Genomic DNA, 13771 nt, shown 5'->3' on the forward strand with positions numbered 1-13771 from the left:
CTAGATGTTCACACATTGATGGATGATATGATCGCATTCATAATATTCATTGATGCTTTAATTAAATTACATGTTTTACTTAATTTCATCGTGCACTTTATTTTACTATCCTTAATTCTAACAAAATTTATTTTTCCAATTTTATTTTAGATTATTTTTTAAAAAAAAAAACAGTCGAATATCCTTTTCATGTTAAAAACAGTCTTACATGTTAATTTTATGAAATAAATATCTCATTTAGATCATTAATAAATAAATATTACGTTTTATGTCAAAAATATTATCTTTTTAATAATAAATATTATCACACTAGACATGATATTATTATTTCGATCATAAGCAAGCCATGTAAGCATCTGCCTGCCATCAGCACGTACTCTATCCTATATATGCATGGCAGAACCGTAATGCACATGTAAATTTTATATTTATTATATATTATATTATTTATGCTGATCTTCGTAACGTGTGCCAATTGTGATTTGTGTCAATCCTCACACCCTATCACGTTTTCCAGATCTCCCCTTGAAAAACAAATTAAATTTAAAACAAAAGAACTCTTTAAAACAACAACAATAATAATAATTATAATAATAACACTAATAATTTAAACGGGTGTTGTACTGTTGTTAGATGTGTTAAAATGGATTGGCGGACGGGTTAGCCTATAACCCATCGCAATTCATCATTAGGCGGGGTGGGACGGGGCGGGTTCGGCCCACCTTTAAGGCGGGTTGAGAAAAACCCAACCCAAACCACCTGTTTTAAGTGACGGGGTGGGTCAACTCGCAACCCACCACGACCCACCATTAGATGGGCCAGTGTGAGTCGACCACTTTTTAAACGGGTTGTAAAATTATCAACTCAACCCACCTATTTTATATGACGGGACGGATCAATCCAACAAATCTAATCTATTTTGACACCTCTAGGTGTCCTCCTATAGTTACCATCTATATTATTTTATAATTATCTTTCTATTTGTTTATTAACTAAATCCCAAGTTTCGAAAAATGGTAATATCTAATTCCAAATTAGAATTCTATCCACACGATTGTCGTGACTCATTCCCAGTCGATTATTCTTATCTATCGGTGCCGATAGCGACAAGAAACAGATACATGCAAAGCAAAATGGGGCCTAAATTATTCAACAAATTTTCCCATAAATTTCTCTCATTTCCCCACCCAAGACTCGGCGTAGTACTAGTAGAAAAACTAAACTAGCAAGAAGAAACCCACCAATATTATCCATGTTGAGGCCAATTATAATCTCCGTCCCCTTTCCCGCTTCGTCTTTGGCGGAGGATCATTCAACTAATTACAGGTTTTCGATTCCCGCGGCCAAACATTCCCATCCGAAATGGACGAACAGATTAAATTATCGCAATGGCTCCAACTTCAGGTGATTTCATTAATTTTCAAATGCACCGTATAACTCTTTATATAGCGTTTTTTTATCGACAAATTATGATTAGTTTTAGAATATAATCAGATATTTGCTAAAATTTTGTTTGTAGCAAGTTTTATCGGTTTAAAAGGGTGTGTATTCTGTAATTTTTTTTGTGACGGAACCAAAGCATTGCGTATCGAGTGAGCTCTCGGCCTCAATGCATTAGATAAAAGAAGTGAAATTACCCTTCAATATCATTTTACTTCAATTTAATTTGGGTTCAATTTTCGAAATTTACATTATTTTCCCTTTCTTTGTAACTAATATAATGGTCATGTGTATTTAGCCTTGTATTTGTTTTTATACAGATTAATAAAATTATCGGAATAACAAATTTTAAAAAGAATTTTCCATTAGCTTTGCTCGATGAATCTTTTGATAGGATAAAACAAAAATCTATAGGAAGTAGTTAATGTGTATTTAGGCGGTGTTTGGGAGAGTTTGGTGAAAGGAAAAGTTGAGAATTGTTTCATCGTAACACTGTCCTGACAACGTTAGTAGATTGATGAAAGAATAGATGATAATATTAATTAAATATGAAAAATGTATTACATCGACTGTATTTTGTGTTGCCTCATGTGGAATATAAAAATCGGAAACAGACCAAGCAAGGGAATATGTATAATTTTTAGAAAAAATGTAATGTATCAACTTGCTTCGAGTTTAATAAAAGATGTACATTGGGGAATCCATTGAATTGTGGAATATATATGTTTCAGTATTGGCATAGCAAATGGAAACAGGAGCGTGCAGGAGCAGGCTGCAGGTGTTCCGACGTCGGTGCCTGTTCGTGTGGCGCACGAGCTTCTCCTAGCAGGCCATCGATATCTTGATGTCAGGTGATCTTCACTCTTCAATCGGCCCGCGTTTATATAGCTTGAACAACGTTGCAATCGAACAATTGGCGATATGTTTCGCGTTTCATTCCCAAAATTTGTAAAATCCGCGGCTTGCATTCGTGCAGGACCGCCGAGGAATTTAGCACGGGGCATGTTGTTGGTGCTGTCAATGTCCCTTTCTTGCTGAGAGTTGGATCAGGTTAAGTAACTTATGATTTAGTACAATTTCGATCTGGTGAAGTTCTTCGACTAACTCGTTGATTGAATCGCGTTATAATAGGTATGACCCATAATCCCAAATTTTTGGAGGAAGTGTTGGCTCATTATGGAAAAGATGATGAAATAATCGTTGTATGTTGTTTCGTCTTGCGTTTGGATTGAGACATTTGAAATAAATGATTTTAAATCGCTTGTCATAGACTCATAAATTCGTCTGTTCTTTTTTTCGAAATCAAACCTTTGCGTCCAATTTAAGGATTTCTATACAAATGCAACATAAGTTCTTTCTGGTCTCTATTCAAAATCTTCTTTCTGAGTATTGTTTGTTTGGCTTCAAATTTGTCAATTTACAGGGATGCCAATTAGGAAAAAGATCTCTCATGGCTGCGACTGAGCTATTATCTGCTGTAAGTTCTTCCATTTCCCCCATCTTGTAATCTAAATCCTTCTGATAAAATGAAATATTGAAAATTCGAGTGGCTAAAGTTGAAGCAGCTACTTTCGAAGTTCCAATTGATTACTTCAAGTATTTTATAGTGGAATATTAATTTATACTTAAAAGAAAGTGTAAAATTTTTAATTTTAATATATATTTTTTAAAAGTTTAAACGAGGATTACTGTGGTGAATGATAAAATCACAAAAAGCTCGTTATTATTTTTGCAAGAAATAAAAATATATATATTTGAATTTTTTTTAATTTAAGTTTTGTCGACTTCCCTGCTTGTATTTGTATTTTTAATTGTATTTCTTCATGAAAGTAATTAAAATTGTGAAACTTAATTGTAGGGCTTTAGTGGAGTAACTGATATGGCCGGAGGATATGCAGCTTGGGTACAAAATGGATTGCCTATAGAGTCCTGACGAGGCTTTTTTACATTTACAAAAATAATTAGAAAAATAAAAGTTAATGCAGAAAGCATTGACATGTATATATGTTAATTTATCATTTCCTAATTAGAAATGGTGTAATTTTTAGTAATTTCCTTTTGTCCTCAAACTTTTTAATAAATTTTTACCTGTCGATTTTTATTAAATTTTCTATGCTACATTTATTTCTCCTAAAATATTTCTTCTTCATGATATGGTGAAAATTTGATTGTCCAATCAACCCATAATGTCCGCTTCTACACAAATAGAGCAAGTTAATTGTGAGACAGTCACTTTTTTTTATTCGTGATACGAGTTAATTATGTTCATATTTACAATAAAAAATAATATATTTAGAATAAAAACATAATATTTTTTCATAGATGATCTAACTAAGAAATTTGTCGCATAAAATTGATCATTGAAATCGTCTCATATGAATTTTTGTAACTAAAATACGAGGATCTAAATTATTTAGTGTTATTTGGATATCGATAGAATGACTTCATATGTATTATGTAGAGAACAACCGAAATTAACGACACAGTCGACTTTCCTAAGTGAGGCTTTGGGAGTTTGGGCTAATGTGAAAGGGCCGAGCCGATTTCATGTCTTTATGTCAAAATCCGAAATGAGCCAGGCCCCGTATTTCTTGCCAAATGGTAATCGTGGGCTTGTACACACCGGGTTGCGCCTAGATTGGCCCAACAGTTATGCGTCACCAACCAATATAATCCTTTGTTTATGTTTTGTCGGTGTTCCATAATTATTCATTGGTATTTTTCATTTGTGTTTTAATAAAAAGAATCTGTTATTATAGTATTAGCATAATACATTATATTTTTAAGTAAAAAAAATATTTTAACTATATACAAGATAATTAAATTAAACAATATTCTCAATTCATTCGCCAAAAAATATTTTCTTGAACGATTGTTTGAAACAAAGTATATGCACAATTATACTCATAAAAATACAAATAAAATTCTTCGATTATTTAAACATGAGTAGGTTTTTTGTGAGACGATCTTTATTCGTGAGACGTGTCAATCCTACCAATATTTATAATAAAAAATAATGTTTTTTCATGAGTAACCAAATAAGAGACTCATCTCATAAAATTAATCCCTAAAACTATCACACGAGATTTTTTGCCATTTAAACATAACACATGAATTTATCCATAAGAAAATTTACCCCTTGGCTTTTGATACTCACAAGATTTACCTTTAGAAATGCTGATTATATTGGAAACAATATTTTTGATCTTATCTATTATCTATTATTTTTGTGCGATTTTGATTTTTTGAGTTGTCAGATTTCAATTTCAGTTTCGATATATTTAATTTTTTGTAATTTTAATTATTTTTCGAATGTAAAGCTTTAATCTTTAACACATTCGAGTAAAAACGACGAAAATTAGCATAAATTAAAAGATACATGATTAATATTAAAATTCTACGACGCATAAAATCAAAATTGATATTGACCATAATTTACAATAACATTATTCAGACTAGTAAGACTTAACCAAAGGGAGAAGGTTCAAGGAGTTACCCGATATAAGATATCACATTGTTTGAAAGGATCATCAACAATGATCTTAATTAATGAATATGATCTATGCATGTCGATCACAGCAAAATAAGAGGAAAAGAAAAAAGAAAAAAAAAAATGGAAGCTGTCACGCCCCGATCCCGGGGTCGGATGACATCGCCATTGCTTTCAAATAAAATTCGAAAACAACAAGGCTCTTAATACAGTATATGCAAACCAGTATTTTCTCATAAATAAAAGCTCCAAAAAAATTATCTTTACAACTCGTTAACCCAAAAACTAATACATAATTGCGAAAGCGACTAAAAAACTTAAATATCAAAATATTAAATGCAACAATCCCAAAAGAAATAACAAAATTAAATCCTAAAGTTCTTTCTTTCACCAAACCCAAAACTGGTCTTGTTGTCGATCCTCTAATTCTTCTTCTGTATCATCTGGGAGGGAAAAGGTAAGGGGTGAGTGTTTTGGGAAACACTCAGCAAGTGGGGGCCGATCGATCATACCAAAATATATATATTTAGATATATTCATTTGAGAAAACTCATACTTGGATTTATCGAGTTGTAAAGACGAAGTTTTGGAGTTTATTTATGATAATAGACTGGTTTGGTTTATACTGTACTACGAGGCTGGTTGTTTTATAATTTGTGTGAATTTGAAACAACGCCGGTGGCACGTCTCGGTCTCGGGGCGTGACATTAAAGTGGCCAAGTTCCGGGTTTTCACATCCTTCCCTCTTTATGAAAAGTTTCGTCCTCGAAACTTGAATTAACTTAGTTGTCTAAAAACATAAGACTAAATTATTTCAATAATAATGTTCAAACTTAAATCTAAAAAAATCATAATTAAAGTCCAAATATCAAACTTAAATCTCAAATGTCAACTTAAGTCTCAACAATCAAAACTTAATCCAATACCCCAATGATTCCTTATGAATCCCAAAAATAACGACTTAAATAATTTAATCTAACTTAAACCAAGAATTCATCAACAAAATTAATTTCAAATTTTATATTGCCTATGCAATATAAATACTACACCCAAGTGATTCCTTTTCATCAAGATCATAAATTCTAAATTCTAATTTTCCATCAAGACCATGAACCTGGTTTTGCTTTGATACCATTTCTGTCACGCCCCGATCCCAGGGTCGGGTGACATCGCCATTGCTTTCAAATAAAATTCGAAAACAACAAGGCTCTTAATACAGTATATGCAAACCAGTATTTTCTCATAAATAAAAGCTCCAAAAAATTATCTTTACAACTCGTTAACCCAACAACTAATACATAATTGCGAAAGCGACTAAAAGACTTAAATATCAAAATATTAAATGCAACAATCCCAAAAGAAATAACAAAATTAAATCCTAAAGTTTTTTCTTTCACCAACCCCAAAACTGGTCTTGTTGTCGATCCTCTAATTCTTCTTATGTATCATCTGGGAGGGAAAAGGTAAGGGGTGAGTGTTTTGGAAAACACTCAGCAAGTGGGGGCCGATCAATCATATCAAAATATATATATTTAGATATATTCATTTGAGAAAACTTATACTTGGATTTCAAGCATGTCATATTTCAAAACATATCATCTCATAACATGTCTCATCATAACATAACATAAACATCATCATCATAACAAAATCAACATGATTTACATATTTTGGCCAGACACTTAAATTCTTCTCATTAATCGTGGCTAACTGATCAGTCCCCTATATGTAATCCCTCTAAGGGGTGAGGTCATAGAACGGTTATTATTACCCACCGTATCAGGGCCATAATATAACATGGTTCGGAAATTCCCTTTCCACTCATAATTCGACTCATAACAGTGTCAAAACATTTTTCCAGCAAAGTATTATCATGAACAATATTAAATAGAAAAATTCCAACGATTAACATGAGCGAACGAATTTTAAATCATACATATAATTTTAAAGCATAAGCCCACTTACCTTGGTACGTATGAGAAATCAAATAACTTGAAGGTGTACAGCAACTCCGACAATTCTGAAAGAAAAGTTCAGAAATCACTTTCGAGAGAGCTTAATCCCTTGGCCAATAAGAACACTCTTTTCCTTTATTTTATTCCTATGTCACGAAGGCCTATGACCAACCTACATATATTTTTCTTCTCTTAATTCTAATCACAATTCTCGAAAATGGATCTAACACAAATTGGAAACCTTAATTTCGAAAATAAAAAGAGAATAGTGGAAAATTTTTTGACCCTAATGGCTAACTGCTTCTCGAAAATATAGAGTGAAAAATAGTATTTTTGTGTGAGATTTTTGAAGAGGTCTTGTGGCTTTATATAGGAAAGGTTGACGAGATATGGGGTTGAAAATAGAGTGATTTGTTGCTCCGATTACGGAAATAAAATCAGTTTGATAGATAATAAAAATTCTGTCAATAAATCAACTTGATTTAATTTCTGAAATAAGTTGATTTGTATCCAAGTTGTTCAATCTCGAAGAAAAGGAAAGATTACCTCTTCCAAGTTTGGGAGATCATTCCTAAATTGAAAAAAACTTGGAGGCCAAGTTCCGGGTTTTCACATCCTTCCCTCCTTATGAAAAGTTTCGTCCTCGAAACTTGAATTAACTTAGTTGTCTAAAAACATAAGACTAAATTATTTCAATAATAATGTTCAAAATTAAATCTAAAAAAATCATAATTAAAGTCCAAATATCAAACTTAAATCTCAAATGTCAACTTAAGTCTCAACAATCAAAACTTAATCCAATACCCCAATGATTCCTTATGAATCCCAAAAATAACGACTTAAATAATTCAATCTAACTTAAACCAAGAATTCACCCACAAAATTAATTTCAAATTTTATATTGCCTATGCAATATAAATACTACACCCAAGTGGTTCCTTTCCATCAAGATCATAAATTTTAAATTCTAATTTCCCATCAAGACCATGAGCCTGGTTTTGCTCTGATACCATTTATGTCACGCCCCGATCCCGGGGTCGGGTGACATCGCCATTTCTTTCAAATAAAATTCGAAAACAACAAGGCTCTTAATACAGTATATGCAAACCAGTATTTTCTCATAAATAAAAGCTCCAAAAAAATTATCTTTACAACTCGTTAACCCAAAAACTAATACATAATTGCGAAAGCGACTAAAAAACTTAAATATCAAAATATTAAATGCAACAATCCCAAAATAAATAACAAAATTAAATCCTACAGTTCTTTCTTTCACCAACCCCAAAACTGGTCTTGTTCTCGATCCTCTAATTCTTCTTCTGTATCATCTGGGAGGGAAAAGGTAAAGGGTGAGTGTTTTGGAAAACACTCAGCAAGTGGGGGCCGATCGATCATTTCAAATATATACATATATATATTTATCTCAAAACTTGTAATATATTTCATAACAAAACATTTCTTTCATGTCCCAACAAAGCATAACAAAGCATAATATCATCATAACAAAATAGACATGATTTACATACTTTGGCCAGACACTAAAATTCCTCTCATTAATCATGGCTAACTGATCAGTCCCCTATATGTAATCCCTCTAAGGGGTGAGGTCATAGAACGGTTATTATTACCCACCGCATCAGGGCCATAACATAACATGGTTCGGAAATTTCCTTTCCACTCATAATTTGAGTCATAACAGTGCCAAAACATACTCTTAACAAATTCATCAAGAATATCAATTACATAGCAAAATTCGAAGGAATATCATGAACGATCGAAATTTTAAATCATACATAATATTTTAAAACATAAGCCCACTTACCGTAGATGTGTACAGAAATCAATAACCTTGCAAATCCTGGACCAAAACTTCAACGAAAATTCGAAAGTACTTCTCGAAACACACTAATCCGTGAACCAATCAAAGCAAGCCTCTTCTTTAATCTATTCTCAATTCACGAATCTTCTCTGACAATCCTTTAAACAAATTCCTATGCCACTCACGTGAGGATTGAACAACCCCTTTTTAATATTGACAGAAGGCTTCGAAAAATAGTACAGAAAAGGAACTAAATTGTGGACGGAAATATGGATCAAAGTTGCAGCCTCTACACACGAAAATATAGCAGAGACTGACAAATCCTAAGGTTGCTAATCTGCTCGAAAGTAAGGAGAGAAAATAGAGATGATTTAGGTGTGATTATTCCACAAGCACTGCTCCTCTATTTATAGGCACCAAAGAAATTTGAGATTGACTAGGATTATGACTTTCAAGAGTTGGAAATAGAAATATATCTCCCAAGATTTGACTACATCTTGATCGTGATCATCTATCTCAATAATATTTGTAAACTAATTATCAAGATACCCAAAATATTTATTCTATCTCCAAAAATATCTCGATGACATAAAATATACTAATACAAAATATCATAAATTAACTATTATCACAAATAAATAATTAAACAATAAAAGATCCTAAACTTAATTTAGGAAAAATGTACGGTCTTCACATCCTCCCCACCTTATGAGAAGTTTCGTCCTCGAAACTTGGATTAACTTACTAGTAAGGTCGCTAATCGAAATGGTTTGGTCGGTTACTCAGGTACAAGCCCTAACATCTTACGAACCTCTTAGATGTAAACAAATGGGTGGCGCCAAAATCAAATGAAACAGATAAAAAAACATTGTTGATTAGAATGGTACCTTCCACGACTTTGCTCGCACCGCCTGCTTCTTCTTGAGTAATTGCATAGACACGAGCATTGGGTTTATTTTCCTTTGGTTGGCCTTGGGTAGTAGTACTAGTATGTGGTCCTGTCCTTGCCTTCATGGTTTCGGGACATTGAGCAATTCGGTGTCCGAATTTTCCACAGTTGAAACAGGCACCAGTGTTTCGACGACATTCCCCTTCATGTCGGAGGTTGCAGGTGGGGCATAGCTTGATCTGTGGACAGTTTGGAGCAGCATAAGTTTCCTTGAAGGATTCATCAAAATTGTTCGAACACTTGGACACGTGTTTGTGTGAAGAAGATTGGCCCGTCAGAGGTCGTTTGTTATGGAAGTCATTCTCACGACGCTTGATGTCCGATTTAGCTCGGATGGCTGTGAAACGCCTACTACTAATAAATGCGGAAAAACTTTTTTTTTTTTTTAAATAATACTATACATATACGCCCATACATATATGTATAAATATTAAAAATAATATTTCAAATCATAACTCGCTTAATAAAATAATAAACATTTATTTGATAAAATCTTGAGTCATGCAATAAATAAAATAATGTCTATCGTGAAAATTCATAACTTATGTCTACTAAAATCATAAAAATTCAATAATTAATCATAACCAATAAAAACATAAAAATATCCTAAATATATAACTCATGCATAAATAAAATCCTAGCGAGACGGTCACGGGGCCACTGCCATGCTCGCTCATACGTCCTCGCCACCGATAGGAGCTACATCATACTCACCTGCACCATATAAGCGTAGTGAGCCTAGAGGCTCAACATGTCTAATCCTTTATAACAAGGTTAAAAATAATGCATCACGTAAATACTAATACATATACATGTACATGAGCATGCGTGGAAACATTTTTCATGACATAAATGCTTAATCATAAATCTTATACATAACATAACTTTCTTCATCATACATAACATAATTGAGCATGTCATAAACATAAAAACTGTGTATGGTCATATCCATGAATGTGACTAATAACTGTGCCGACTGATCAGTCTAAAGAACCATCGTACGTGGCGGTGGACAAATCCACCTCTATGCTGGTAGTAAACTACCTCTGTGCCAGTGGTAAAACCACTTCTATGCCAGTAGTAGAACTACCTCTGTGTCAGTGGTAAAACCACTTCTATGCTGTCACATCACTTCAATTTCCATAAAAATATTTTCATGCTCAATTCTTAATCATAAACACATCATAAAATATTTCATGTATGCATGCACTTAAAATATGTCCGTAATATATATTTAATTAATTTTAATAATAAATATACTTTTACTTAAAATAGACTTCATGCATAAAAATAATTAAATATATATTCCGGACTTAGTTTATTTTCATGGGTTGGTCCAGACTGCTGGTCACTCACTCTAAACCCATTAAACTTAAATAAAATCCAATAATCATATTTTAGCCCAAATAACTTAATTAAACTTAACTTGACCTAAATAAAATATTTAAGCCTAATTACTTAACTTAAGCCCAATAAAACTCTAGACTGGCCCAAAAATTCTCATGGACTCCCAAGCCCATAAAAATCATTGTGCTAACTTAAATAAATTATTTAAGGCCCAAATAAAATTATTTGGAGGTCCAAATAATTTTATTTCTAATTAATTGGCCTAAAAATCAATTAAAACATTAAACATTTTAAAATTAAAATACTCGAGCCCGGCCCACCTAGCCCTGACCCGGACCTACCTGACCCGACCCTAGACCCTACTGACCCGACCCACTACCCTGACCCGACCCGGAACCACCCAGCACCCCCTACCCGACGCCCCCCCTCTCCTAGCCCTCGGCTGCGCGAGCAGCAGCCCTTAAGGGGCTGCTGCCGCCTCGCTCCGGCCGCCCCTGGCCGGAGCGCCGCCGGCAGGACCTTCCCAGGGTCCTGCCGGTTCGAACCCAGCCTTGGCTCGGCTGGGTCATGGCCTAGCATGACCAGCCGAGCCCCCCTTCCACTAAACCCTAAACTGCCGCCTCCCATGACCAAACCTTGCACCAGCTTGAACCCAGCCGTGAACCAGCCTGAACCCCTGGACCCAGCTCGACCCTAGGCACCCTAGGACACCCCTTGACCGAGCCACCACCTCTGGACCGAACCATGCAAGGCACAAAACGATTTATGATCATGAATTCACCAAAACATGCAACAATTCATTCATACTTGCAATATATCCGAACCATGGCTAATAAATTCTGAAACAAAAATCTCCCTTATGCATAATAGCTTATATGGTGTTAAAGAAAGGAGTTAAACATGCCTTGATAATTATTTGACAACGAACGATGCGTTTACGGGACCCCGGGACGACGAACGGACCAAAAATCTTCAAAGGTGGAGCTTGGTTGGATCGGCTATGGAGTTTTCTGTCAAGGAAGATGATGGAGGCGTGAAGGAGGGTGGAAGAAGAGTTATCGGCTCAATCATATAGTGGTAGGGTAGGTTTAGGTTTTAAATAAATTAAATAGAATTAAAAAGGAATATTAATTAATATAATATAGTTAGGTAGATAATATGGCATAAAATATAAATTTTTAAACTAATAAAATTAATAATAAATCTGATATTAAACCAAAATCCCGAAATAATAACTTTGGGAATTTTTAAATATTAATAAAAGTCAATAAAATGACTTATTTTTGCTAAAAATAAACCCTTAAATAAATATATAATTAAATACTAAAATTTTCTTGACAAAATACTTTAAAATATTATTTTAAGGCTCGTAAAACTCATAAAATATTTTTGGCTAAATATTTTGGTATCTCGTCCGTCCACGGTCCCGTCTACGCGATCAAAACCAATTAATTTTCATAAATCACAAAAAATCACTAATTTTGGGTTAAATGCTAAAATAACTTAAATCATGCATATAAATCACATAATAACACATAAATTCATTTAACCCTTATTTTAAAATTAATTTACCCTAATTATGCATGCGAATTTACGTATTAAAATTCCGGGTGTTACAGGCTGCTCCCATCAAATCCGCGAAGTTGGCAGGCTGATAAACTGCTAATGCCGACTGTATACGACTCCCAAGCATGGAAACCAAAATTTTTCCTTTTTGTGATAACGAGGTAATGGCTGATATTTTGGACAAGAATCAATATAATTTCAAAAATTAAATCAAGGAATGAAGATGTAAGATTTTTCTTTCCCAAAGCTTCGAAATCAAGGCAGATCTCCTCTTTTATTCGGACGATTTGTAGTCTCCTATTTAAGTGCAAAGGAGCAAGCCTTGTTGAAAATCACGCTTTAATCTTCACTATTTCCTCTCCATGTTTTCGTAGAAAGAAATCGTTCCACTACTCTCTCTTTTTTCTTTGAATTTCGAGACTTAGTGTCGCAAGTGTGTCAGAATAATTTTGGGAATTATGAGTAGAATTAGAAAAGAAAGGTGCACAAGTTGTGTCAGAGAGTTTCTGAAATCAATTGCAAAATTTGGGTCAAAGGGGATTGGTCAATTTTTCTCCATATGCACGTGGAAGTAGCCTAGGCAATTGGAAGAATAGTGCTCAAGGAACTCAAGTCTGAATTTTCGAGTATTTCTTTTGAATTCTCGATCCAAAGCTTCACCAAGTCAACTATTTAATTCTCACACGAAGATATACTGTAAGTGGGCTTTTGTATGTATATTTCTTGACGTGATTTTAAAAATATTTATTGATGAGTCATGATATTTTGGTTTTCGAAATTCGTTCGAGCATGTGTCTTTTATTCGTGTCATGTTGGTTCATGTTATGTCATGCATATTGTCAAGCACTGTTATGATTCGAATGGATATGATAATGATATGACCTTTATACGGTGGGATTGTAACTGTTGTATGGCCTCACTCCATAGAGGATTAACATATTGGACATGGTCTCGCTCCTTAGAGGATTAACATATAGGAGACAGTAAATCATGGAAAGGAGATGAATTTAAGTGCTTATGTTAATGTGTTGAAAGCTTGTGTATCATGATGATGTTATGGCCGATGGCCCAAGTATTGAGTTATGTTTATGTTTATGTTTATGTTCATGATGTGTTGTGTTCCTATGATTATGCATATATTTGTTACATGTCTCGAACGGCCCCCACTTGCTGAGTGTTTTCCAAAACACTCACCCCTTACTTTT

The 13771-nt window shown here is 33.8% G+C and overlaps 1 protein-coding gene across 1 annotated transcript; it reads left to right on the top strand.

Annotated features, from left to right (window-relative positions):
- Nucleotides 1-1176: 1176 nt before the first annotated feature.
- Nucleotides 1177-3560, top strand: LOC140883640 (thiosulfate sulfurtransferase 16, chloroplastic). Its single transcript, XM_073290189.1, has 6 exons — nt 1177-1404; nt 2172-2291; nt 2417-2490; nt 2572-2642; nt 2864-2917; nt 3299-3560. Exons 1-6 carry the CDS (start codon nt 1253-1255, stop codon nt 3371-3373), a joined length of 546 nt encoding a protein of 181 aa, XP_073146290.1. The 5' UTR covers nt 1177-1252; the 3' UTR covers nt 3374-3560.
- The last annotated feature ends 10211 nt before the right edge of the window (nt 3561-13771 follow it).

The sequence above is a fragment of the Henckelia pumila genome, chromosome 2 (assembly GCF_033568475.1).
Source record: "Henckelia pumila isolate YLH828 chromosome 2, ASM3356847v2, whole genome shotgun sequence".
NCBI lineage: Eukaryota > Viridiplantae > Streptophyta > Magnoliopsida > Lamiales > Gesneriaceae > Henckelia > Henckelia pumila.